We start from the raw sequence: 24,550 nt of genomic DNA, 5'->3' as shown, positions 1-24,550 counted from the left end.
TTTCCTGCCCTTGTTCTCTTGAACCCTGGTTCACACAACAAGCTAGGCACACCCCCGCCCTTAGACCCCTCCATAAAGGACTGCCCTTCATCCCTTCTGCCTCCCCAGGACAGAGTCCGTGGCTGAGAAGATGCTGACCAATTGGTTTGCCTTCCTCCTGCACAAGTTCCTGAAGGTGAGACTGGGAGTGAGACAGGACCTGGGAGTTGAGAGCAAGATGGGGGGCCACCCGTCTGAGCCTGGCCATCAGGGCTGCATGGCGACCCCCACTTAGGAACAGAAACCTACCTGGCTGGGTGCCCCAAAGCCAAGCGGGCCTAGAAATAGGGTCAGGAGAGGGAGGGAAGCAGGCTGGTACCCCGCCACCTACGCGCTGCCTCTGCCCGCAGGAGTGTGCGGGGGAGCCGCTCTTCATGCTCTACTGCGCCATCAAGCAGCAGATGGAGAAGGGCCCCATCGATGCCATCACGGGCGAGGCCCGCTACTCCCTGAGCGAGGACAAGCTCATCCGGCAGCAGATCGAGTACAAGACCCTGGTGAGCAGGCGGGAAGCCCAGGGGACAGCACGGACCTCCTGCCTCTGATCCGTGCTCTGCCTTCTCACCACAAAGCCAGTTTGAGGGGTCAATAAAGAGGCTGGGGGCTTCCCTGGTGGCACAGTGGTTGAGAGTCCACCTGCCGATGCAGGGGACACGGGTTCGTGCCCCGGTCCGGGAGGATCCCGCATGCCGCAGAGCGGCTGGGCCCGTGAGCCATGGCCACTGAGCCTGCGCGTCCGGAGCCCGTGCTCCGCAACGGGAGAGGCCACAGCAGTGAGAGGCCCGCGTACCGCAAAAGTAAATAAATAAATAAAAATAAAGAGGCTAGGAGGTCGGCCTGGGGGCCAGTCCAGGGGGCATGCCAAGTGTCCCAAGGGCAGACACACAGGCCTGGGAGCCTCCTCCCCTATCTCATTGGGTGGGCCTAAAGAGCTTGCATTGCCTGCATTTTCCCTAGATCACTCAGCATTAGCTATGGGGAAATTAGCATTACGGGGAAGAAGTCTGCTGATTTCTAATATAGAGGCTTCGGGGAAGTGGAAGGCCAGCCCTTGAAATACCTGGAGCCACCCCTAATCCCCCAGGACGTCTCCACCCAGGATGACAGCCTCCCCTAAGCCATCAGGGGCTAGAAAGTAGAGTCCTGGGTCTCTGAGAGAGGTAGGCAGAAGGGCTCAAGCTGTCATTGGCAGATGGCTGGAAGGTGAGAGAAACTGAGACGCAGACAGAGGGACACCCGTTTCTCCTGTGAGGAGGGGGAGCCTGGGTAAGAGAAGGCTCCAGGACCTCTCTCCCTGTCCCCCAAATGGCTCCTTCAACTCGCATCCTGCTCCCCTTCTGTCGCCACCTGTAGATCCTGAACTGCGTCAACCCGGACAACGAGAACAGTCCGGAGATCCCAGTGAAGGTGTTAAACTGTGACACCATCACGCAGGTCAAAGAGAAGATTCTCGATGCCGTCTACAAGAACGTGCCCTACTCCCAGCGGCCGAGGGCTGTTGACATGGACTTGGGTAGGAAACCTGGCCTTGGAGTGTGAGGGCAACTTCCAGGAAGGCATTTGGGCTATGGGAGTGGGGGTGGGGTGGGAAGCCCTGCCCCGCAGACGGCCCCCCCGTCGGGGCATGACTGGGTCCCGTCCAGGTGAGGGGCCAGGTGAAATGCTTGCCTGAAACACTGCCCGCTCAGATGCGGCCACCTCTGGGGAGTCCCATGCTTTTGCCACAATTGACCCCCCGGAGCCCCAGACGCCTGAAACACTATCATTGCACCAGCCTGAGGGAGCCGGGGTTGCCAGGCCCCTAGAGGACGGCACGACTGGGCAGTCCCGGCCCCCGCCCCTCACACTGCTCCTGCACCACCCCTCCACCCAGAGTGGCGTCAAGGCCGGATTGCCCGGGTCGTGCTGCAGGACGAGGACATCACCACCAAGATCGAGGGTGACTGGAAGCGGCTCAACACGCTGATGCACTATCAGGTGAGGGCAGGGCTTTGCGTCAGGGACCACTGCCCTCCCAGAATGCCCCCTCCTTCTAAGGTTTGCTCTAAGGCCCTCAAAGCCCTAAAAGGGTTCTCTTATCTCCCCTCTCCACCTCCTCCCTGAGTCTAGAGCAGTGATTCTCAGCCACAGCTGCCGATTAGAATTACTGGGGGAAGCTGTCGAAAACACGAATGTCCAGACTCACCCTGAGAAACTGACTGAACTGGTGTAGGGTTGGGCTGGACATTCCTATCCTGTACAGAGTGTAGCTCTTCGCCTGCAGAAAAATGGCATCTTTCACAGACAGCTGCATAGTCTCCTGCTGCTTTCTCTTTGCTCTCTTACTAATGCAGCTTACACGTCTCACCTTCAACGAAGCAGGGAATTGGGTCTTATATTCTGCCACTTACTAGCTGGTGTCCCTGGGGAAGTTGCTTAAGCTCTCATGCTTCTCATCTGTAAAATGGAGTTAACGGTGATCCCTGCCCCATAAAGTTGTGAGGAATAGATTGAATATAGTAGGTAGAGTGTTTAGCACACCGGCAGACACATTGAATGGAACAGTCAAAAAAAAAAAAAAAATCTCAGCAAAAGAACAAAAGATCCCAAGAGGTATCTACTCTCACCCCCCTTGCTTCTCATGGTAACCACTCACAGCTGGGGGTCTCTGTAAGATTAAGCACAGGTAGGCTGGTTGGGATTCGAAAAACATACTAAAATAGAAGCTGGAGATGAGAGACAGTGAGGAAAATTAAACCAACCAGAGGAAGCGCCTTGGGCAGCAGGACCCTGTGGGATTGCCTGATTAATAACATCATCCTCTGTCCCTGCCTCACACGGGGAGGGTGCGGAGGGGCTGGCAGGCTGGGTTCTTAAGCACTGAGTTGCCAACGACCAGGAGGCTGGGGGTCCTAACAGCCAGCAGGACCTGCCTGGGAGCCTCTTGGGGCACAGAGGAAAGAGAGGGGCACTGGGGAAACCCCAAAATGCTCCCTTCCAGGCTCCATCCCCCTTACTGGTGATGTGACTTGAATCTCCCTAAACCTTGGACTCCTCATCAGTAAATGGAGCTATGACCCCAAATTGTGAAGGTGGTTGGAAGTAGGAGAAACCACAGGTGAGGTATACCAGTATGTATATACCACTCCATAGTAGCTATAATCACTCTGTTGATTCCAACCCAGCCCCCAACCCCACTTCACACTGGGCTTCGTAGAACAGGTTTTTTTTTGTTTTTTTTTTGTTTTTTCCGTACGCGGGCCTCTCACTGTTGTGGCCTCTCCCGTTGCGGAGCACAGGCTCCGGACGCGCAGGCTCAGCGGCCATGGCTCACGGGCCCAGCCGCTCCGCGGCATGCGGGATCTTCCCGGACCGGGGCACGAACCCGTGTCCCCTGCATCGGCAGGCGGACTCTCAACCACTGCGCCACCAGGGAAGCCCCGTAGAACAGTTTTAATGAACCCATTAGAACCGAAGAAGAAAGTGCAAAAGAAATGAGCACTATGCCCCCAAATTGTAAGTTTCTCCAGGGCAGGAATGGGGCCGCTCTTCTCTGTCTTTGGTGCCCTAATGTTTGTTACCGGTCTGTCTGTCCTCTGACTCCCAATCAGAAGAATGGAATATTCTGTTCCTACAGTGCTCATCTTACAAAGCACTTTGAATTCCCCGATGTCATTTATCATTCATGTATTCATTCATTCCTCAAATATTTACCGAGCTTTACTTTGTGCAAGGCTCTTCCCACACGCTAGCCGTGAGTGACAGGGGACAAGGAATTATTCTTCCCTTTGGGAGACGATGATGATGATGATGTTCGTAATAGCAACAGTAATACCAGCACTTACTGAGTGTCACTAGGCACCAGGCATCACTGCTCCCAGCCTCTACGTGTCCTGACGCCTTTAATCCTCCCAGCAACCTAGACACGATTATTACCCCTTTGACACATGAGACAACTGAGGCGCAGAGAGGTTAAGTGACTTTCCCGAAATCCTGTAGTTACTAAGTGCAGAGGCAGGGTCAGACCCGGCCAGGCATCTTGACCACGGGTTTGCATCACCCGTTGGTCAAGAGAAAGACTGGAGACTAAGGACAAGGGAGATTTAGTGATGAGACCCGGAATTCAGTTGAACTGTGGTCATTCCAGTCACCTTGTGAATCTCCCTTTAGGTGACAACAAGCCATAAATGATAACATAATCTGTTCTCCCTGGGAGAATAAACCCTTGCTCCTGCCAGGCTTTCGGGTATCATTTCAATTGCACAGAGAGTTCCTGAAAGTCCGAGATGGAGAGCTCCCCCTCCTTTTCAGACCTAGTGCTGATGGTACAAGCTGCCTGCAGTCTGGGGAGCCGCCCCAGCTGGGAAGTAACTACGTGTTGGCATCTTCCAGACAACTGTGAAGAGCCCTGGACCCTGCAGCTCTATGCCATCAAGTCAAAGCATTGACCTCTTGTTACCCTCCCAGGAGTCAAAGGTCCTTGGAGCCCCTACAGGAGAAAAATCTGCATAATCTTAATTAACAAAGAGATATTTTAAAACTTCCCGGGTTCCCGCAGATTTATAGGGAGGGTGAAATTAAACACCACTACTAAAACTGGCTGTCAGGTAATCTCGTTAGTGCTAATGTTCACTTATAGTTTGACTTCCCAACATTTAATTTTTTTTTGGTGGGAGAGAGGGACTGACAATTTAAGACCCAGAAAAAATGGTTTTACGATGGCTGCAGCCATAAATCAAACTTATAAAGTTCATAAAAATTGTTAAAGTAAAAAATGGTTTAATAGGAATGTTTTATGGCCCATAACATTATTATAGCTGTTTTATTCCCTCTGCGTTAGGGGTTTAATTGGATCGCCACAATTCTGGGGATTCTCTGTTTTTATTGGATGGAGGGTAACCTTAAATCAAAATGGCCCCAAACGTCTTCAATATGGCTCCTCACTTATCAGCCCTTTCCCTGCAGGCTGGGTGCTGAGCCTGGGCACCCTCACAGAGGACAGGCAAGACACCTTCTTTCTCGCTGACTCCCCAAGAGCAGCTGCCTTCTGGTGAAGCTCCTCAAGGTGACTGGGCCATTATAGGACCCAGGCCAGAAAGAAATCAGAACCAAAAGGGAAAATGGGCTTCAGACCAGTGTGTCTTGAAATAAAATCCCAGATTAGGATGCAATGAGGAGAACATGTGCTCTGGAGCCTGACAGTCCGGGTGACAAATTCTGGCTCTATCATGTGTTAGGTGTGCGAACTTGAAGGTGTTGTTTAGCTTCTCAATGCTTCAGTTCCTCATCTCTAAAATGGGGATAGTTGTATGTAACTCACAAAACTCAAGGCAGGCTGGGCTACACTAGCTCCCTCTAATAGAAATACAATGCAAGCCACACGTATAACTTCACATTTTTTACTAGTCACATTTAAAAGGTAAAAATAAGCAGATGAATGTAATGTTAATGTTTTATTTAACACAACTGATCTAAAATAATCGTCATTTGAATATGTAATCAATATAAACATTATTAATGAGACAGTTTGTATACTTTTATTCATCCTAAGTCATTGAAATCCAGTGTGTATTGTACATTTATAGCGTACCTGAGCTCAGACACTTACAGGGCATCTCCCTTTGGACTGACTGGATTGCAAGAGCCCAATAGCCACAGGTGGCAAGGAGCTGCCATACTGAAAAGCAGGAATTGTTATTTCTAGCATTCCTGATCTCCTTATGCTGATCTACCTAAACCTATTCCAGAACTTTCTAGAAGTACTTGACAATTTTATTCCCCAAGATACCAACCTTCACCTGAACTGTATCTCTCATACCCTTCTCAGGTATCAGACAGATCGGTGGTGGCTCTGGTCCCCAAACAGACCTCCTCCTACAACATCCCTGCCTCTGCCAGCATCTCCCGGACGTCCATCAGCAGATACGGTGAGGACCAGAAAGGTAGCCTGGGCAGCCAGTGGAGTCTTCTGTGACCCCCAGGGGCTACTCACCGTCCCTTCTGACAGCAGGAGCCCCGTGCTGCTGCCAGCCTGCAGTCAAAGGCTTCCCTTTCTCCCTGGACCAGTCATCCCCGGAGCAGCCTGTCTCCTCAGAGCTGTGGCAGCAGGTGGTACCCGGCACCTTTCCTTTGATAGCCCAGGTCTGATGAAGGAGTTTGAAGGGCCCAGACCCAAGGAGGCTCTTGGATGGGAGGTTCACATAAACCCAGTCCCAGTTTATGCTTATTGTCCTGACTGAATTATTAACAGTGCCCCCTTTAGCTCTCAGTCATGTCCCAATTGGGGCAATCGATTGGCCATCCTAGCCCTTCCACCCCTGAGGAGTGCTAGGGTCCCCAGTGCCCTCTGGGAAATGAGGTTGTGGTGTTTCACTCTCTCTGACTCTGTTTCCTCTGGCTCTGTATAGCACTAGGCTTTGGGCTGTCCAGCTAAAGGACACCTCAGGACTGAAGCTGGCAGCTCCAAAAGGGGCTCAGGCAATTCTATATTCTGGGCCCCAAGTGAGAAGGAACTCATCAACTCCCGAGAGGGAGCATTTCCACTCACAGCCCTTAGTATCCAGACTTTTATTAAAGCCCCTATGAGAATATCTGGTTGACATTTTTTACCTATTGATTGTTCTTTGCTGGAAGCATGAGGGAATGAGGGACTCCCAAATTCCCAAGGGCCACTCCAGCTCACAGAATTTCTAGGTCCTCTTTTTACAAAAATATTTCAGGCTGTTCTCATGCCAACCAAGGATCGATAAAATAACCCACCAAATATGAAACCCCAAGGGTCCCCTTCCAATTGAAACTGGTTTATTCTGAGTGAGTGCAGCAGGTGGGCAGGGATTCTAGAAGGATTCTACAAGCCAGGATGATGCAATTAGTTGCTCACAGGCCTCCGCTGCCCCCTTCTCCTCAGACTCCTCCTTCAGGTACACAGGCAGTCCCGACAGCCTGCGGTCTCGGGCCCCCATGATCACCCCAGACCTGGAGAGTGGGGTCAAGGTGTGGCATCTGGTGAAGAATCACGACCATGGGGACCAGAAGGAGGGTGACCGGGGCAGCAAAATGGTGTCCGAGATCTACCTGACCCGGCTATTGGCCACCAAGGTAATTCCTGCCCTGCTCAGCCCAGGGAAGGCTCCTCAGAGAGGTGTGTCCTACCCCCCACCCAGCCCACAGCATAGGAAGGACAGCATGGAGTCTGTCCTTCAAGGTAACGCATTTGGACAAGCAGGTCCAGGTCTGGGGCAGGCTTCCCAGGAGATCAGGCCACCGCTGTTCTCTACCCTTTGGCAAAAATCACAATGACATCTTTCCTCCTAGCTCACCCTATAGGACCGCCATTACTCCTCAGAGGATCGACGCTCTCACCTCGGGCCCCTACACCCCTTAGGAAATCATTGGGGTTTTTTATTGGTATTAGATGGACAGATATGCCAGCTTCCTCCGTCAGTGCCTTTTCTACCCACTTTCTGGCCACAATGGGAGGAAAAGCGTGAAGGCCTGGTCCTTCTGGTATCCAAGAGAAGGCTTCCCCTTCCCCGTCCCATCTCATCTACCCCCAAATGCTGATGGAAGCGAGGCAGCGGCAGTGCTGGAAGCTATGATCTAAAGCTGTCTTCTCGCCTCCCTAGCAGAGAAAAGTTTGCCTATATGCATAGCAATCATCCAGCCCGTATTTGCCAGGACTGTCCCCCACTGACCCCACAAAAATGTGGCTGAAATTCTACTACAGGGGCATCTCAGACTTACTCCCTGAAGTGCCTCAGAAATACACCATCAGACCACGCGTCTCAAATTTTGCTTTGCCTAATATGCTAATAAGAGACCAACAAAGAGACACCAAAAGGTTGGACATTTTCCTGACCTTCAGAGGTGTTTTTGGAACGTATAAACTGTGGGCCCCAGGCCCAGCCTTGTCCCTGCCCCAGGTACCCTCCAAGGCCCCGTGATCAGGGCTGTGTCTCAGTGTTCTTGGATCTGGACCCTTCACCCAGTCCCCACTCCAGACACCACTTATCCCAGGCCACTAACATGGTGAGCCCTTCACACCTTCCTGTGAGACCCTCTGCCGTCCTGCCCTGCTCCCGCTGGAAAGGTCCAGCCCTCCATCTTGTTCTTTAGACACCCTCTCGTACCAACCTGTGCCCTTCATTCCCCGTGGGAAGCCTGGGCTCAGAGCACTTGCTGTCTTCAGTCAGACTCCCCACGCCCACACCCGCCTGCCATGGACACAAGCAGAAACGTGGCATGTGGCCACAGGTTGGAGGAGGTTCTTGCCAGGAATCTGCAGCCCATTCAGTCCTTCCCACCTCCCCAACACCCCCCCACCCCCACTCCCACCGCACTCTCCGCACAGCCTGGCGTTGCAGACAAATTTCCAAGGCAGGATCGGTCCAAGGCACCATCTGGTCTGCCTGCCTGCTGCCCGTCCCACTCCCCCACCTCATACTTTCCCACCACCCCTCTGCCAGGGCACCCTGCAGAAGTTCGTGGACGACTTGTTTGAGACCTTGTTCAGCACCGTGCACCGGGGCAGCGCTCTCCCCCTGGCCATCAAGTACATGTTTGATTTCCTGGATGAGCAGGCAGACAGACACAGCATCCATGACACAGATGTGCGGCACACCTGGAAGAGCAACTGGTAACCCCCTGGGGAGCCCAGGGAGAGCTGCAGCCTGGTGAGGCTGCAAGCTGCGGGGGGTGAGGGCTAGCAGGGACCAGGGAGATGGGCGGAGCCTGTTCTCTGCTGTGGCTGAGTAATCCGAGGCTCCCGGGACAAACATATGCTCTGCAGAGCAGACGAGGTCCCCAGGCGCCAAGTGGGCCCTGCCGGGCATAGAGCCTGGCACCAGGACAGACGCACCCTTGAGCTCTGCCCTTTCAGGCTCAGACCCTTCTCCAGGACGTGCCTCCTCCTCCCTAACTTCTGGTTCTTAGGAAAGGGAGCTGGAGGAACCTACACAAAGAGCCACGTCTGACACCTAGCAGCAGAGCTTCACAGACAGGCGTTGTGGGGCATTCTGAGCACGGCAGAACCTAAGGCACTTCCTGAAATGGGGGAGCCCTGAATTAAACTTAGACCCTGGGGAAGTTGGCCAGTGCTGGGAGAGAGCTTGCACCTGCTGTAGACGTGAGCCCACCAACTACGAGGCTGTCATTGCAAACGTGATCCCTTAAGGCCAAGTGATTACCCCGGCGCCGTGGCTTTCAGGAAGCAGCAGGCAGGACGTCCTGCAGGCGTGACTGTCTCCCCTAAGGTAACCTCTGCAGCCAAACCCAGCAGTGGGAGAAACAGCCCCTGCGGGCTCTTCGCGCAAGACTTTTCTCTCCTGGGTTTTGAACCTGGACCACAGACCACGCCGAAGACTGACTTTCAGGTCACAAAGGGCCTGGCCAAGAGCAGAAGTAAAAACCTTCCTTCAGGAAAGAGCACAGAGAGGGGAGAGAGGGGGTCCAGGCATTTGGGTTGGGCAGGCAGCCCACACAGCTGTCTGGAGTCAGCCATCTCCTCAGAAAACAGAGCCGGCACAGATGGGCCCCGGCTGTTATTTGGGAATCAAAAGTCCTAGCAACCAGCAAAACACTTTGGAAAAACCCAACCCCAAACCCCATATATTCCTTCTTTTCCGGGGTGTTGTGGTTGCCAAGCCCTCCAAAGTCTGCAGCTTTGATCACAGTGGAGTGAAATGAAGAGGCGCTGGTGGTCGTGGGGTGAGGAGCCTCCAGTGTACGTCACTGGGACAGGCCTTTCATTCGTCTGCATTCCCAGGGCCGGGGCCATGGCTGTTCCCTTTGCTTTGGCGGATCCTCAGTCCGGCGCTGGGAGTGGCAGTTTCAAGGAGATCAAGAGAAAGTTCTGGATTATCCCCATCTCTGTGCCCTCTGTTTCTGGCCAGGCCCAAGTCATACAAATGCTCTGCCCTGGAGTTGTGGTGGGGAAAGAGTCCCCTTAGCCAGACCTCAGGTCCCTAATGTCCAAGGAAGGACTATTAGAAGCTTCCAAAGCTGCCGGGGGAAGGGGAGGTAGAAGAGAGGAGTCACCTCTCAGCCCAGGCCACTCCCTCCAGGTTAAGGAAAGTGAGTGATCCCGTTGCATTTGGAAAGATAAGCAGAAACCATAACGGAAGGACTTGGAGTGGGCACAGCTGATCTTTCCCAAGACTTGGCATGAACTGAGACATTTGGGAAAGTTTGGGGTCCAGGAGAATCAAGAGAAAATGAAGGAGACGGGGGAGGTAGGTTGGATGGCTGAAACACCTCAGGCCCGAAGGACAAGCGGGGGACAGGGCTCATTCCACAGAGGATCCAAAAGAGTTAAGGGCCTGCAGGCAGCTGGAGGAGAGGGCCAAGTTTGGAAAAGGCAACAGAAACAGCAGCTGTTCTGGTTTTGAAGGCGAGTAAATGGGCTTATCCTCCTTACGGCCTAAGGAGCAGAGAAAAAGCATTCTCCTCCGATTATGAATTCCCAGGTTGCAGAAAGAACTCTCCTAACGACCGATCAGTTCCCCTTGGGGTGGGAAAAACTCGGAGTCCTAGTGAGTCATTCCCAGCGTGCCAGCAATGGCCTCCTCTTCTTCCTCTGCCCGTGACCAGATCGGAGAAAGCCCCGGGGAGAGTCGTGAAAGAGCTGCCCCCAGGGGAGCCCATTCCTCAGCGCAGCCAGGCCGGGCCAGCCCTGGGAAGTGGCTGGGCAGCCGGGCTGGGTGGGGAGCACAGGTGGCACCCTTTGTGCCCACTTGGAGCCCGTGCTGGGGCTGCCACTGCATCCTTCTGGATAATGACCACAGGCACTGGGAAGGGACTCTGGGAGCCTGGGGGCTTTGTTTAAAGCTCTGAGAAAACCGTGCAGCCCTGTGTACTTGGGCTTCCCTGGGGACACAGAGGCCTTTGGAAAAGACCTCCAGGAGGGAACGAAGCCACCCACGCCCACCTCTCAGTTGTTAGAGAACAGGGTCAGCACCCCATTAGGGCACAATAGTGCCTCTCCTTTTCTCCCAGCATCAGTAACAGCTTCGCCTAAATTGGCAGCCCAGGCTGGACCAGTTTTCTGTGACTTCATTCTCTTGCCCTTCGAGAGAGAATTTGGCACTTGTGGGGGAGGGAGGAATGTTAGTGAACAGCGTGGGGCACGGCCAAGGTACAGCCCTCAGACTCTGCTCTGCTGTTTCCTACAGCCTCCCCCTGCGCTTCTGGGTGAACGTGATCAAGAACCCCCAGTTTGTATTTGACATCCACAAGGGCAGCATCACGGACGCCTGCCTCTCTGTGGTGGCCCAGACCTTCATGGACTCTTGCTCAACATCAGAGCACCGGCTGGGCAAGGACTCCCCTTCCAACAAGCTGCTCTATGCCAAGGACATCCCCAGCTACAAGAGCTGGGTGGAAAGGTCAGTAGCCCCCTCAGGACAGGCCCGTGGCCCTGAATGCCTGCTGCATTCCCTCCTCTGGGCTTCACTGACCAAGGACTCAAAACCATGTTTGTGGTGCCTTCGGGACCTCATGCTCACCTTTTTCTCTCTTGTCCAAAAGTTCCTGCTGGGGGAAGAAAGGGAAGCTTTGTACCCTTCAAGTCAGATCATTAGCATTCTAATGACCATTTATTGAGCACATGCTAAGCACCCAGCACTGTGATAAAGATGTTGTATGTATCACCTCACGAAAATATCCAGCAGAGTTGTAAAGTAGGTATTATTATCATCCCCATTTTACTGAGGAGGAAACTGAAGCGCAGAGAGGCAAAATAACTTACCCAAGGTCACACAGCTAGCAGGTAGCAGAGCTGGAATTTGAATACAAGGAGTCTGGTCAGAGTCTGGGCTTTTAACTAGACTGGAAAGTTAGTAGTTAGGGAAAACCAGTCTCCAGGCCCCAACCTTAGGGAAAACCAGCCTCCAGGCCCCAACCTCAGCTTGAGGGAAGAGGCCAGAGGAAGCCTCGTCAGAAGAGAAATAGGGAAGCAGGAGCAGTTGAGGACAACTGTGGTCTCAAGGGTTCTGGGGCCAGGGTAGGTATAGGCAGTATTTGCTGAGTCCCCACCAAGGAGCCTGTCCTGTCTATGGCAGATACTACGCAGACATCGCCAAGCTCCCCGCCATCAGTGACCAGGACATGAACGCCTACCTCGCCGAGCAGTCCCGCCTGCACGCCGTGGAGTTCAACATGCTGAGTGCCCTCAATGAGATCTACTCCTACGTCAGCAAGTACAGCGAAGAGGTGAGTCGGGGCCCTGGGAAGGACGCACTCAGGGGGCAAAGCAGGTTAAACGAAAAGCAGGGCTCCGTCCTTAAATAACAGCAACGGAGGGTAATTCAGAAAACACATTCACGGAGTCAAAAAGTCATCACCATGCTTTTAGAAGGCAGCCTATCCTCTCCTGATTCATTCAGTGCTTTCTTACACCTTCCATTGTCTTGCCCTCATCGTCCATGCAATACGTAACACTTTTATTTAATAATGTAATTGTTTTTCAGTTCAAAGTGTGCGATTAATTTCATCCATTCCTAAACCGTGAATCAGACTATTCTTTGCAGTTGGGCAGATGCTGTCAGTTACGTTTCAGACAGACAGGTGGACATGACTAGATCCTGAAGAGGAGAGCTCCAGAGAAGTCACAAGTCATGCATTAGCATTGCACCTGAACGTAGTCGTAGTAATAATAATAGCTAACACATAGCACTTGCTAGATGCTAAATGTCGTTTTAAATACTTTCGATATGCACATACACACACACACAAATATTCAATTACTCATTTACATTATTTAAGGTTATACTCACTAGGGCAGAATGGAAAGGCAGATAGAAGGATCTAGGATTCTGGAAAATGGCCTCTTCCGTGCTGAGTGCTGAGTCTGCCCCCCACCTTTGCTTTTGTTCCCCAGCTCATTGGGGCCCTCGAGCAGGACGAGCAGGCCCGGCGACAGCGGCTGGCGTACAAGGTGGAACAGCTCATAAACGCCATGTCCATTGAGAGCTGAGAGATGGAGCCTCCTGTTCCTGGGAAGAAGGACCCGTGAGAGCCGTCACACTGGGCGTCTCCGAAGGAAGGACAAGTGAAGGGGATCAGGCCCCAGCGCTTGCTGTCCCCTGAGACCCCCGCCCGGGGGGAGGGGAGGACCCCTCTCCCCACGCCAGCCAAGTTTCGTCACAGCCTGTTCCTGCAGGGAGAGACCGGGGGTGTCATCCACCCCATCCCCCCGCGGCGAGGACGAGAGGGACGCCAGGACCCAGAGAAGGTGGCTCTTCAAGCTGAGAGGCAGGACTGGGCGCGGTTCTGCCTCTGTGACTGCTGCTTTGCATGAAAACTCATTCAATGTATATTGGGGAAATAATGAGAACTTTATTTAATTTTTTTTAAGAAAAAGGAAAACCAGAAATAAAACAAAACAAAAAGCTTCCCTGTTCATCCCGTCCAACTTTCGTTTAATTCTGATTTCTGTCCCCCTTCCTTCTTTTACCCCTGTCCCTCCTTCCTCGTATAACTCCTGGTCCCCACTGCCGGAAAAAGCCTACAGAGAGATGCTGAGAGAAAGCAGAGGGAAAAATGATTGTTTCCTTGCCTTTGGAATTGTTTTTTTTTTTTCTAAAGTGAGGAGGAAAAGAATGAGCACAAGTTGGCACCAAACACTTCGCAAAAAGAGAGGCCAGTGAACCTGAAATTATCCCGGCAGCCGTAAGAGGTGGGGAAGGACTAGCCTTTGCACAAATGGCAAAGCCATGGAGCCGGCTCCACCTGGCCGACTGGAAACAGCTTTACACACGCACACCTGTGTATTCTCATCTCCAGAGGACATACGTGTCTGTAGAGTACCAATGCTTTTTGCTACTGTTCGGTTGTTTTGTTTTATTTAATCCCAAACCTCAACAAATGAGGAGCTGATTTTGGTACTTTTCCTTTGGGTTTCCCTAAAGTTACTACCAGAAGTCGGGGAGAGGTGGGCCTCTCCCGGACCAGAGGTCTGGCCACCCCGAGGATGCTGGGCAGCTCTGCCTTACATCCGTCACTGTCATAAACCAGGCACCCTGGGGAAAGGCCTTGGAGGCGCGTGGGCCAGGCCTCCAGGAGATTCCATTCGGGAGCTGACCTGGGGATATGGGTGTCTGGCTTTGGATTCTGCTCCAATCCGCCAGTGGTTTCTTGCAATTAAAAGGAAAACAAAAATCAAACACTGTTTACAGCAAGCAATACTTGAAGAGCATAGGTTCAAGAAGCTGCAGTATTTATTGTTGTGCTTTCTGTCTTTTATTCTCTCATACCTAGAGAGGGGAGACAACCCTTCGCTCGTAAGCGGAAGCTCCTGATCGTCTGAGCGCTGGCCTCGGTAGAGATGACTGTAGCATCCCCATGTTATGTCTTCTTCGGCCTCTCTTTCTGCCTCTCGTGTCCTTATGAGTTTGAAGGACAAGTGGGTAGCTTCTCTCTCTCCTGCTGACACCTAAATCCATGGATGACCATCCGTCCTGAGTGTAGTTTCCAAATAAAGAGACCAAAGTTCCGCACCCTGGTCCTGAGGCCCCGTGGAAGGCAGTGGGCAGGACCCTAGGGACCGGACAGCCACCAGAGTTTCCGGGCCTCCCACCCTGGCAAGAATCCAAGCAGCCAGCTCCAACTTCTCCGCAGGCAGCATCGGAGTGAGTGGGAAGGAGGACAAGAGAAAGGCAAAGGGATGGGAAGGGAGGCAGCAGGAGAGGACCAGCCTACCCTTCCTACCCTCTACTTTACAAGGGGCTGTGGACCAGCCACCCCCAGCGATACCAGACCAGGGTCATTTCCTCTGTCATTAACTCTGGGCCCTGGCTTCTCTGGGCCCTGATTTACCTCCAAACGCTTCCAATCTCCAAAGGCTCTGCTGACCACATTGGATTGCCAGGAAGGGGCCGGGGGAGGGGTAGCTCTGAGGGCTGGCTTCCATCGCTGGGGTGTGGCTTTGGATCACCGCGCTAACCACACAGCAGACGTTGCCTGGTCGCCTCAGCTCCAGTTTCTTGCCTGAATGCAGCCGACAAAGGGGAGGAGAAAAAGCGTTCAGCAAAATACTCAGGAAACTTCGCTGTTTTCATTATAATTCACAACCAGCCATGTGGAGGCCACGCTCTTCTGATAATCCACTTCTGTTAAAGTTTCTCTGGGCCCTATTAATAGCCTGAAAGAAATACTAATGACTGGCCTTCTGCACTAAGCCAAAGTGTTTGCCCTTCGTATACCCAAAGCTTATCAGCTCAGAGCCCATGATTTATGGAGATGAAAGGCGAGGAGATAACGGCAAGGGGCATGTGAGCAGGGGACTTTGCGCTGCCCACAGAAAAGTGCAGCCCACCCTCATTTTACTTCTGAGCTCTGAAGGAAGGTTTTCTGATCACGTCACTGCTCAGACTGGCATCCTGGGCTTTGCCCCACCAAGAAGTAAAAGTTAGACATCCCAACGGCGACCGGTAGGCATCGACCCGGGTGTCTCCCGGCAGCTACTTTTGGTGACCATTCACCAGCCCTGGGTATGCTTCCTTGAAGGTTTTGGAGGAGTGGGAGAATGATGGGGGGATGGCCGCTTGGACAGTGGAGAGGAGAGCACCAGAGCTGGCCTCAGAAGCTTGACCACATTTCTGAGGATTCCATGAGAGAGCTGGGGAGTGTGGGCTGGCAAAGGTTGTGGCACAGGGGCGTCCCTGAGGGAGGAATTAAGATAAAGGAAAACTCGACTGGACTCAAGTCGGGCCGTGAGGGTGCAAGGATGGAGAGCCTTGCTTGGCTTTGGGTCACCCAGAGTGCATGCCCCGTGGGATGGGAGGACAGGGAGTTAATTGGCCTCTGTCCTCACTGTTATCCGATGTGACGTGAAGATATTTTGACCTTGTGTAAGGGATAAGTATTCAAGTCACGTTCCTTCCCCCACATGAAGTCATCCGTCCTGGAGGGAGGCAGAGAGGGACTTCTCTCTCGAAGGCTGATCCAGCTCCGTTTTTGTGTCACTGGTCTGCACCAGAGACAATCCTCTGGAAAAGGGAAAGGCAAAGCACCCCCAGAAATGTGCTTGGCAAGACAGAGGGTGCTCATACACGAGACGGAGATGGACAAGCGGTCCATCTCGGTGGAGTGTGTCCCTCCAGCTGGCCTGCTGCTGCTTACCCCCTAGCAGGGCCTCAGGTGCTTCCGTGCTTGCCCTCCTACAGCTCTCCACAGCCCATCTCGCAGAACCATTCCTGATCCACTACTGGCAGAGAGTTCCCCCTCCTTGAAAAGTTCAGTCATTAGAAGCACGGATCCGCTGGGAACCTCGCTCGCGGGAGGGAGCTGTTTCCTATATTCATTCATTCAGAGAACATTCCTGCGCTAACGCCGTTTGCTAGGCCCTGCTCCAGGTGCTGAGAAATAGCAATGAACGAGACCAAGAAGGGCCTTCTCCTAGCAAACTGACATTCTTCGGGCTGCTGGTTCCTGCCGCCGACTTAGCCCGCATAGCTCACCTCCCAGACCTGCAGAGGGCACACGTTTTGTAGAAAAGGGAGCCAGAGGAAGGAAGAAAGCCGACCAACCCAGCTGCCTTACCTCGTTCTGGGGACAGTCCTGAGAGCCATGAGAGCCCTTCTCGTTCCCGCTGCCGCTGTCTCTTCTGGTGGCACTTCCCCTGCTGCTTGAGCTCCTGGCCTTCCTTTATTTCTACCAAACGAGGAAAAGAAATAGCAGTCGAGGCCCCTGGCCCTGCTGAGCGTGAAGCAGAAGCGACGGATGGGTGAGCTGGACTGCGATGGTCTGGGCAGCACAAACTGAGAGTGTTTGAAAGCCTCTGGCTGATCAGTCTCCAGGTGCACCCCAATTGCAACACTGACCCCGTTAACCTACAGCCAGGTGATGCTGAGCAGGCAGCTGCCCTGGGGGAGGCCACTTCCCAGCCACGCCGTCCTGCCTGAGGTTCCTGGGCCCTGGCCACGGGCAGGAAAGAACGGAGCCTCAGTGGCGGGGGCTCTGCGGGTGAGAAAACGCAGAGGAGTTTAGTGGACACGGGGCTGTGGAAGCAGGTCCTCTGGGGGGACTTGGGAGGTGAAGTTCAGGGCCTTCTGGTGCCTTGTCTCAGGAACACGCTTTGAGAAGATGGCGGCCTCCTCTTCATCACCCCAGTCTCTCTTCCCTATCTCTTTCCTGAATTCTGGTTTCCCCAGGAGTGAAGTTTCAGCATCTGGGGGCTCCGTGATGCCAGGGATAAAAGAAAGTTTCACCCTTGGTATTAGGGAGGTCCTGGGGGACAGGGCCTCAGCCCTGTCAGCAAACTGGAGATTCTGGGCCTTTCATGGACATGCCCGTCGCATTCCCCTCACCCTAAAGGGACTCTCCCCTCTGTCCTTTCTGCAGTGCAGCCCGTGCCTCCTGTCCTCACCTCAAGGAGATGGGAGGCATCGTCCGGATTTCAGCCAAGGCCCTGACTCGGGCCTCGTGCGCTCTCTGCGTTGGCATTACAGGTGGAGAACATAATGGAACGTAGTTCCCCCTGCAGAGAAGATGTTCCCAAGCGTGTCAGGGAGGGAGGGACAAGCTCTTTGTACCACGAGACTAAGGACCTGAGCACACCTGCCTCTCCCCTCAACTTCTCCTACCCATACCCACTCTTCTTGACACACTGGAATCTGTATTATATATTTTTTTAAGAAAATAGAATGATAGCTGTCCAGTTTTGTTGTTTTTACAGGTGTTGTGGAATAAAAACTGTAAGAAAATTACGTATTTAAAATGTTCCAATAAACTGGGTTTTTTTGGTCATTCTAATATATTATTGTGTACCTACTGTAAATATGAAACACTCCTATTTTGCAAGCCAAGGACACAATTTGTACTGTTGTTATATATAAATAAAGTTTACTGGATTAAAAAAACCTTAAATCTTCAAATAAACCTGGTTGTTCAGTAGCATGTATGCAGAATAACATTTCCTGGGCATATTTAAGAAGCAGGGTACTCATGGGAAGATGAGCTAAGTTGTTTTGAGGGACTTCTAGAACTCTCTCTGGAGCCGGAGCTTATTAGTGTCCAGTTATCAGCGTCAACACACCAGCACTCACTCACACACACACACACACACACACAAACACACACACACACACATACACACACGCACACACGCGCGCATGCTCCGGCTGTACCAATAGGTGAACAGTGCCCCCTGGCCCCAAGACCCAGAACATCGCTTCTCTCCAACAACGGGCTGATAGTGCAGACTTTGGGTTGAGGTGCTTTCCTAGGGATGAATTAGGTCTCAGAAGGAGGAGATCCACCTGCAGTCCTTCCTGAAAATCACATTCATTTATTTGTATTAAAAATTTCAAGCACCTGCCATGGAATGGCATTGTGGTAAGTGCTGGGGGATGATATAATAAATGAGAAAGACACAATCTTTGCCCTCATCAGCCTTTTAGGGGTATGAGAATCATAGGGTTTCTGAAAAAGGAATGTCTCAGCTGTGCCATGGAAGGGTTTTTTGGTTGTTTTTCTTTTAGTCTCAGTTGAGGGATTAAGGGTGAATCAAGGGAAAGATGCCAGATACTGTGTGCTTTTAGATCCAGCCCAGGGGAGAGAAAAGGGTTGGGCTGTGGCCCGGGGGATAAAAGCAGTTCAGGGCTGACATGGAGTCCAGAGGCAACGCATCCTAGAGGTAGGGAATTGATGTTTGGCCTGAGAATACCATGTCCCCTTCCCCTTGCTGTACCTCCTTTTTCCTATTTTTCTTTCCCATGTCCCAAAGTGTGTGGGTGACACTTCCGCTCTGGGCCGCTAAAGGAGCAGATGAGGATAACCTGTCAATCTGACATCTCAACGGAGCGTGCCAGGAAACCACCGATCTACCTCCATGACGTCAGAACTGTGTCTGGGCCCACAGCCTCAGAGCCAGCGCTAAGTGGAGGATCCTTAAGGATGAGGTGCAGCCCTCGCCCTCAGAGGGCCTCCGATCTGATGGCAGAGACAGCCCCTGCCTTCAGGGTGCCTCTAGCCTGACAGGGGAGACACAGACCCTGCTCTCAAGGACAGCCCAATCTTACATGTCTTATACAGACAGCCAGCACATGTAAGAATGGGGCCTGGGACTTGAAAACCACAGTCATGTAAACAACTGCATATTGATAAATCTAGTGCACACTAGAGTTGTAGAATTATTGTAGATTCAGAGAAATAATTCCTGTGAAGATATTTCAGGGCCTATTCTGCAGCCTCTGAGTTTATGGTGTTTGTGCGTACACACACACACACACACACACACACACACACTCTTATACAGACAGCCAGCACATGTAAGAATGGGGCCTGGGACTTGAAAACCACAGTCATGTAAACAACTGCATATTGATAAATCTAGTGCACACTAGAGTTGTAGAATTATTGTAGATTCAGAGAAATAATTCCTGTGAAGATATTTCAGGGCCTATTCTGCAGCCTCTGAGTTTATGGTGTTTGTGCGTACACACACACACACACACACACACACACACACACACACACACACACTCGTTCGCGGAGAGACTGGAGAGAGGCAGATGCTGGTCTTGAGGGTGAGAAAAATGCAAACACAACACCCTGAAGAGCCGGGAGAAGAGCACGTTGCCGAGGCCTGTGTGTAATTAGTACATCATTTTCGATTGCACAGAGGTTTTGTTGTGAGTGCACTGGGCTGTTTGGCTAACATTAAACCATCCTCCGCTTCTCTTATAAATGCAGACCTTGAGCACTGGGGACACTCTGTTCCACCACAGTGATGAAGGTATAATCATTCCTCAGCAGAAGCACTAACGTGGCGCTGGCAAGCTCCTGCAGGGTTGGCAGTTAGGTGAGACCGGCCTCTGCCACTGCCTGCTGGGGACCCTGGGGTCAGCTGGGCTGGGACGCAGGGCCATATGGACTGCATGGAAAAGGCCATTTCTCTGCATGCAGTCCTTGTACCCCAGAGTTTCCCCGAACTTCTTCCCACCGCCCCCCCATCTCTCCCCTCAGTAACTTGATCTTGGGGCACCTCTGTTATTAAATACCTGCTGCAGGAACTACTATCCTCAGGGAAGGAAGAAATTGGGGAGGAGGTGTCTGTCTATCCTGGTCACTGCTGTAGTCCCTAGACAGTGCACACTGAGCACTGGGCAGGCCTATAGCAGATGCCGATGAGAATGTTCGGAATGAAAGAATGATTGAATGAATGGATGTTGTGAACCACCTCCATACTGCAAACACTGGAACATCCTCTCTTTTAGGCCTCTCAGTCTCATGTGATAGACATGTTCCATTTTTATGGTCTGAGATCAGAGAGGTTAAGGGATTTGCTTAAGGTCACACAGAGACTCTGCTCTTTCCACTGCACAACACTGCCTTCCATTAGCTCTAGGACAATTTAATACTTGAAAGTCTTCCCAGGAAGCGATCCTTCCTCTTGTTAAAAGCAAGTGCTCTGAGAGCACTCTTCAGCATCCATTACTATTCACATTTGCTCAATACAAGCACTGTCTATCCATTACCTGCAGTGAGAATGACACCAGACTAGGCACTGTTAGACATACAAAGGGGAAAAAAAGCTCAGTCTTAAAGTCGCAGCTTTCTCAGATTTTACAATCTAATAGCAACACTATTCATTATTCTAAGAGAGAAAGACTCATCCTTTTTCTTAGTGGGAATTAGAGATCATTTTTGCTACAAGTGCAAAATAATTTTGCCAAACGGCAACAGTAGGATTCTCAGAGAGCTGGGCTCTTCGGTTTGAGGGGAAACCTGCATGATAAGCCACACAAGAGATTTTAGGGAAGTGGGTGCTGCTGGTGATCTGTGCTCGATCACGATGACACCATGCGCTGTCAAACCTCCCTGCTCAGCAGGTGAGCTGAAAGGCAGGGGAGGCCCCTGCCTGGGTGTGTGTCGGCTGCTAGGAACTGAGAGCTAAATCTGTGGCCCACCAGTAGCACGTGTGCAGGACCTTCTGCAGTCTACTCTTATAATATTTATCTTATTCCTGGTTTCGCTTTATGTCTCTAATCCATTTACTTTTATTCCTCACTCCCTCCTCTTTTCTATTTGCAAGTTTTCATGTATCCCTGGCTAAGAGCACAGGCCTTGGATTCAGACTGCCTGGGTTAAATCCCATTCCCAAACTGTATGGCCTGGGGCAAGTTCCATAACCTCTCTGTGTAACAATTTTCAAATCTATAAAATGGGTTTACTATGTATTAAATAAGGAGTTTTGTAGAGGTTAAATAAGATAGCGTATATAACGAACTCCCTAAATATTACAATAGGTAAATGAAAGAGAGAGGGAATTAACCATACATCTTCGTTTTACAGGCAGTCCGGCAGGGCCTACAGGAGGAGATGAGGATCTCTGTCTGGCTGCGGGAAGAAGCTGAATTAATGCCCATAGATTTCAGCAATGAAAGTTGGTGCCTGAGAGTTAAGCCCTTAGGAGACTAGGCATGGATGCTGGCCAAGGAAAATAGGAGGTGAATCAAGGCTTTACCCAATGGCAGAACCAGCTATGAACCCGCTGGTAAATATGGTACAGGTAAATGCAAAGGAGCAGGCGGGAGTGGATCAAGCCAGATCTGCACGTGCTAAAACCACAGGCAGAGCCCGGTTGGCCGCAAAGTCAGGAGATGGCTTCTGGAAGGCCTGACCAGGACCTGGGTCCAAAACATGGTGGGGCCTCATAGGAAAGACACTCCTTCACTTAGAGAGCCAGGGGGCAGGGCAGGACCTCAGGCCCAGGGCAGGGGCAACAGAGAAAGGCAAGTAGGCTGGAGGCAGGGGGCACTGACTCCAGGGGCCAAGTCCCCAGGGAAGCAGAGGAGGAGAGGGAACAGGGTGCTCGCCAGACTTGGGAGGGGGCCTCTCCTGTCTCCCCTCTGGGAAGTCTGAGCACCTCCATCTCTAACTCATTTCAGGTGAATATATTATTCAAGGTTTTCCAGAGAAACAGAACCAAAAGACGGATAGGAGGTGTGTGTGTCTGTGTGTGTATAGGGTGGTAGATAGAGACAGAGAGATTTTAAGGAATCAGCTCACACAACTGTGGAGGCTGCCAAGTCTGAAATCTGCAGGGCAGGCTGGCAGGCTAGCAACTCCAGCAAGAGCTGATGTGCAGTCTCGGGTACAAAGGCAGTCAGGAGACAGAATTTCTTCTTCTTTGGGAAACCTCAGAGTTGCTCTTCAGCTGTTAGATGAGGCCCACCCATACCATGGAGGGTAATCTGCTTTCTCAAAGTCTGCGATTGTAAATGTTAACCACACCTAAAATATACCTTTGCAGCAACATCCAGACTGGTGTTTGACCAAACACCTAGGCACCACAGCCTAGCTAAGCTGACACAAAAAATTTACCATCACAGTGAAGAAAAGACAAGTCACCTACTAACAAACACTGAAGCTAAGCTCAGTGCAAATGATCTGTAAATCCATCCACTTTGATGTGTTGTTTCTTTTTTTACTGCAGTAGAATACACATAACATAAAGTTTACCGTCTTATCCATTTGTAAATGTACAGTTTATTTGTATTCAGTACATTCACACTGTTGTGCAACCGGCACCACCACCCATCCTCATAACTCTTTTCATCTTGTAAAACTGAAACTCTATACCCATTAAACAATAATAACTCCCCTTTCTTCCCTCCCCACAAACTAACGAAGAAACCCTTAGTTGCCTAGTAGAAAATGCTTCTGAAAAATCCCAACCTTTGTTAGCTAACCAGAGAAGAAAAGAGACAAATATCAACAAGGTATGGAGCCCTTGATGCTGGAAATGAGAGAGAAACGGAGAGGGTTTCAGCTGCAGATCAGGGAAGAGGGGCTGATTCTTGGACTCATCATAAATAAGAGGGAGTGGGAAGAAATGGACACCATCCCATCCTCTGGTTTTTCTCCTGAACTCATAGATGTCTGTATTGTCCTAGCCCATTTATAAAAGCCCCACCTAAGAAGCATACCCTAGAAGCTGATCAAAACAAACAAAAACATGTTTAGTTGTTTAATCTCCAAGAATCATGCAGATTTCCAACATTCTTGATCCATCTCCCCAGTCTCATCCGTCCTTCATTCTCACATCTTCATTGGGCTCCGTTTCTAACTTTGATGATGACCATTTTGGACAATCTCAACCTGGAATTCTGATGTAGCATCGCAAATTGCCCCCAGCCACTCAGGAGAAGAGCCCCAAGTCCACGCTCACAGTGCCTCGCTCCACCTCCATCTGACAACCCTCGGTGAATTTAAAAGCCACAAAACCGTCTTCAGAGTGAAGCCCTGGGTGATCGCAGTGAACCCACCTCCTCTGTCTGTGTGAGGGGCAGCCCTCAGTTTTTATTTCCACTCCACTTCCTTGTTAGAAGTGTGAGGATGCCGAGGAAACAGGAACAGGCATTTTCCGTCCTCCTCCCGCAAGTTCTTCTTCAAACTTGAGGAGTAAGGTAGGACATGGGGAGAGTGCACAGACATGGGAAAGCCGTATAGGGATTCCTCTCTAGGACAGCCAGCCCCTGTTCATTTGTTTATTTAATCAAGTATTTATTGAGAGCCATCTATATGCTCTGCTCTGTGCTAAGCACCAGGAAAGCCCAGGACCTGGCAGCTGACATCCTCATCTTGTGAGTTTTCCTGGCTCTTAGGTTCATCTGGTAGCAGTGATTTCTGTGAGTCTGCTGTGCACTTATTGTCATAGGGGGCTACACATAACATGATCTGATTGGCTCCTATAAAAGCCTGAAGAAGCAAATACTATTTACTCCCATTTTAGAGATAAGGAAACTGAGGCTCAGAGAGATTACATAACAAATCACACACAGTCACAAGTTGTGACATCAACGGCCATGGAGAAAGGCCCATTGCTCTTTAGGACTCCAGGAAGGAGCCTCACCTGTTCCAGGACACAACGCTCATAGCAGAAGGGGTAGATGGCCCTTACTGCTCACAGCCAGTCTGTGACAGCAGCACTCAAGACTCCTGGACCCTCAGGCCGCTCCCAGCCTGAGCTTGGGCAAGATACAGAAATCCACAAGACTCTTGGAGAGGTGGGTCATGCTACTGGGTAAGTGTCCTCGGGAATCTGCCCCAGCCATTGGGACTGTCTCTTCCTAAAGCCCTAATCTGTCACTAAACCACTTAGGTGGTCTTGACCAACCTTTTCTCTTTGTTCAATTTCAGCTTTCTCCTTTATGAATTGAAGGGGCTTAGAAAAGATCCATAGTTTTCAACTTCTTATCAGAGAAAGGCTCATACAGAATCCAGCTCCAAGTGAAGTTGCCCCAGTGGAGACAGAGACAGGAAGCCAAGCCCCAGCCCACTCGGCCCCGCCTTCCCACTCCAGGTCTTCCCCTACACTCCTCTGTATTGCCCCCTAAAGCGCCTCTGTACACCCCTAGGGCTCCATGCAATACCCATGATCCCCTATGGTCCCACCCAGAAGCCACCCTTCCTATCAGACGGGTGCATCCAGCCCACAGCTGCGTTGTAGACCAGGTAGAGAGAAGTGCCAAAAGTCAAACTGCAATCCAAGTTCAAAACTCAGCTTCACCCCCAACTTCTTAGAAGGACA

At 51.4% G+C, this 24,550-nt stretch overlaps 1 protein-coding gene across 2 annotated transcripts in view; it reads left to right on the top strand.

The window, feature by feature from the left end:
* The window catches only part of PLXNA2 (plexin A2), an 83,055-nt gene extending 65,285 nt beyond the window's left edge, over window positions 1-17,770 (top strand). Inside the window, exons 19-29 of one of the 2 annotated variants that reach the window (XM_028484238.2) lie at window positions 109-175; window positions 390-536; window positions 1,393-1,552; window positions 1,913-2,016; window positions 5,846-5,945; window positions 6,926-7,116; window positions 8,484-8,653; window positions 11,187-11,399; window positions 12,075-12,225; window positions 12,893-13,246; window positions 14,272-17,770. In XM_028484238.2, the coding sequence (XP_028340039.1) occupies window positions 109-175; window positions 390-536; window positions 1,393-1,552; window positions 1,913-2,016; window positions 5,846-5,945; window positions 6,926-7,116; window positions 8,484-8,653; window positions 11,187-11,399; window positions 12,075-12,225; window positions 12,893-12,988 (1,399 nt within the window). In that variant the 3' untranslated portion in view covers window positions 12,989-13,246; window positions 14,272-17,770. Of the gene's footprint in view, window positions 1-108; window positions 176-389; window positions 537-1,392; window positions 1,553-1,912; window positions 2,017-5,845; window positions 5,946-6,925; window positions 7,117-8,483; window positions 8,654-11,186; window positions 11,400-12,074; window positions 12,226-12,892; window positions 13,247-14,271 lie in introns of those variants that run through there. The other variant, XM_028484240.2, reaches the window with a different exon arrangement.
* Window positions 17,771-24,550: the final 6,780 nt, after the last annotated feature.

Source organism: Physeter macrocephalus, unplaced genomic scaffold (assembly GCF_002837175.3).
Source record: "Physeter macrocephalus isolate SW-GA unplaced genomic scaffold, ASM283717v5 random_149, whole genome shotgun sequence".
Lineage (NCBI taxonomy): Eukaryota > Metazoa > Chordata > Mammalia > Artiodactyla > Physeteridae > Physeter > Physeter macrocephalus.
This window is presented reverse-complemented; position numbering and strand designations above follow the sequence as displayed.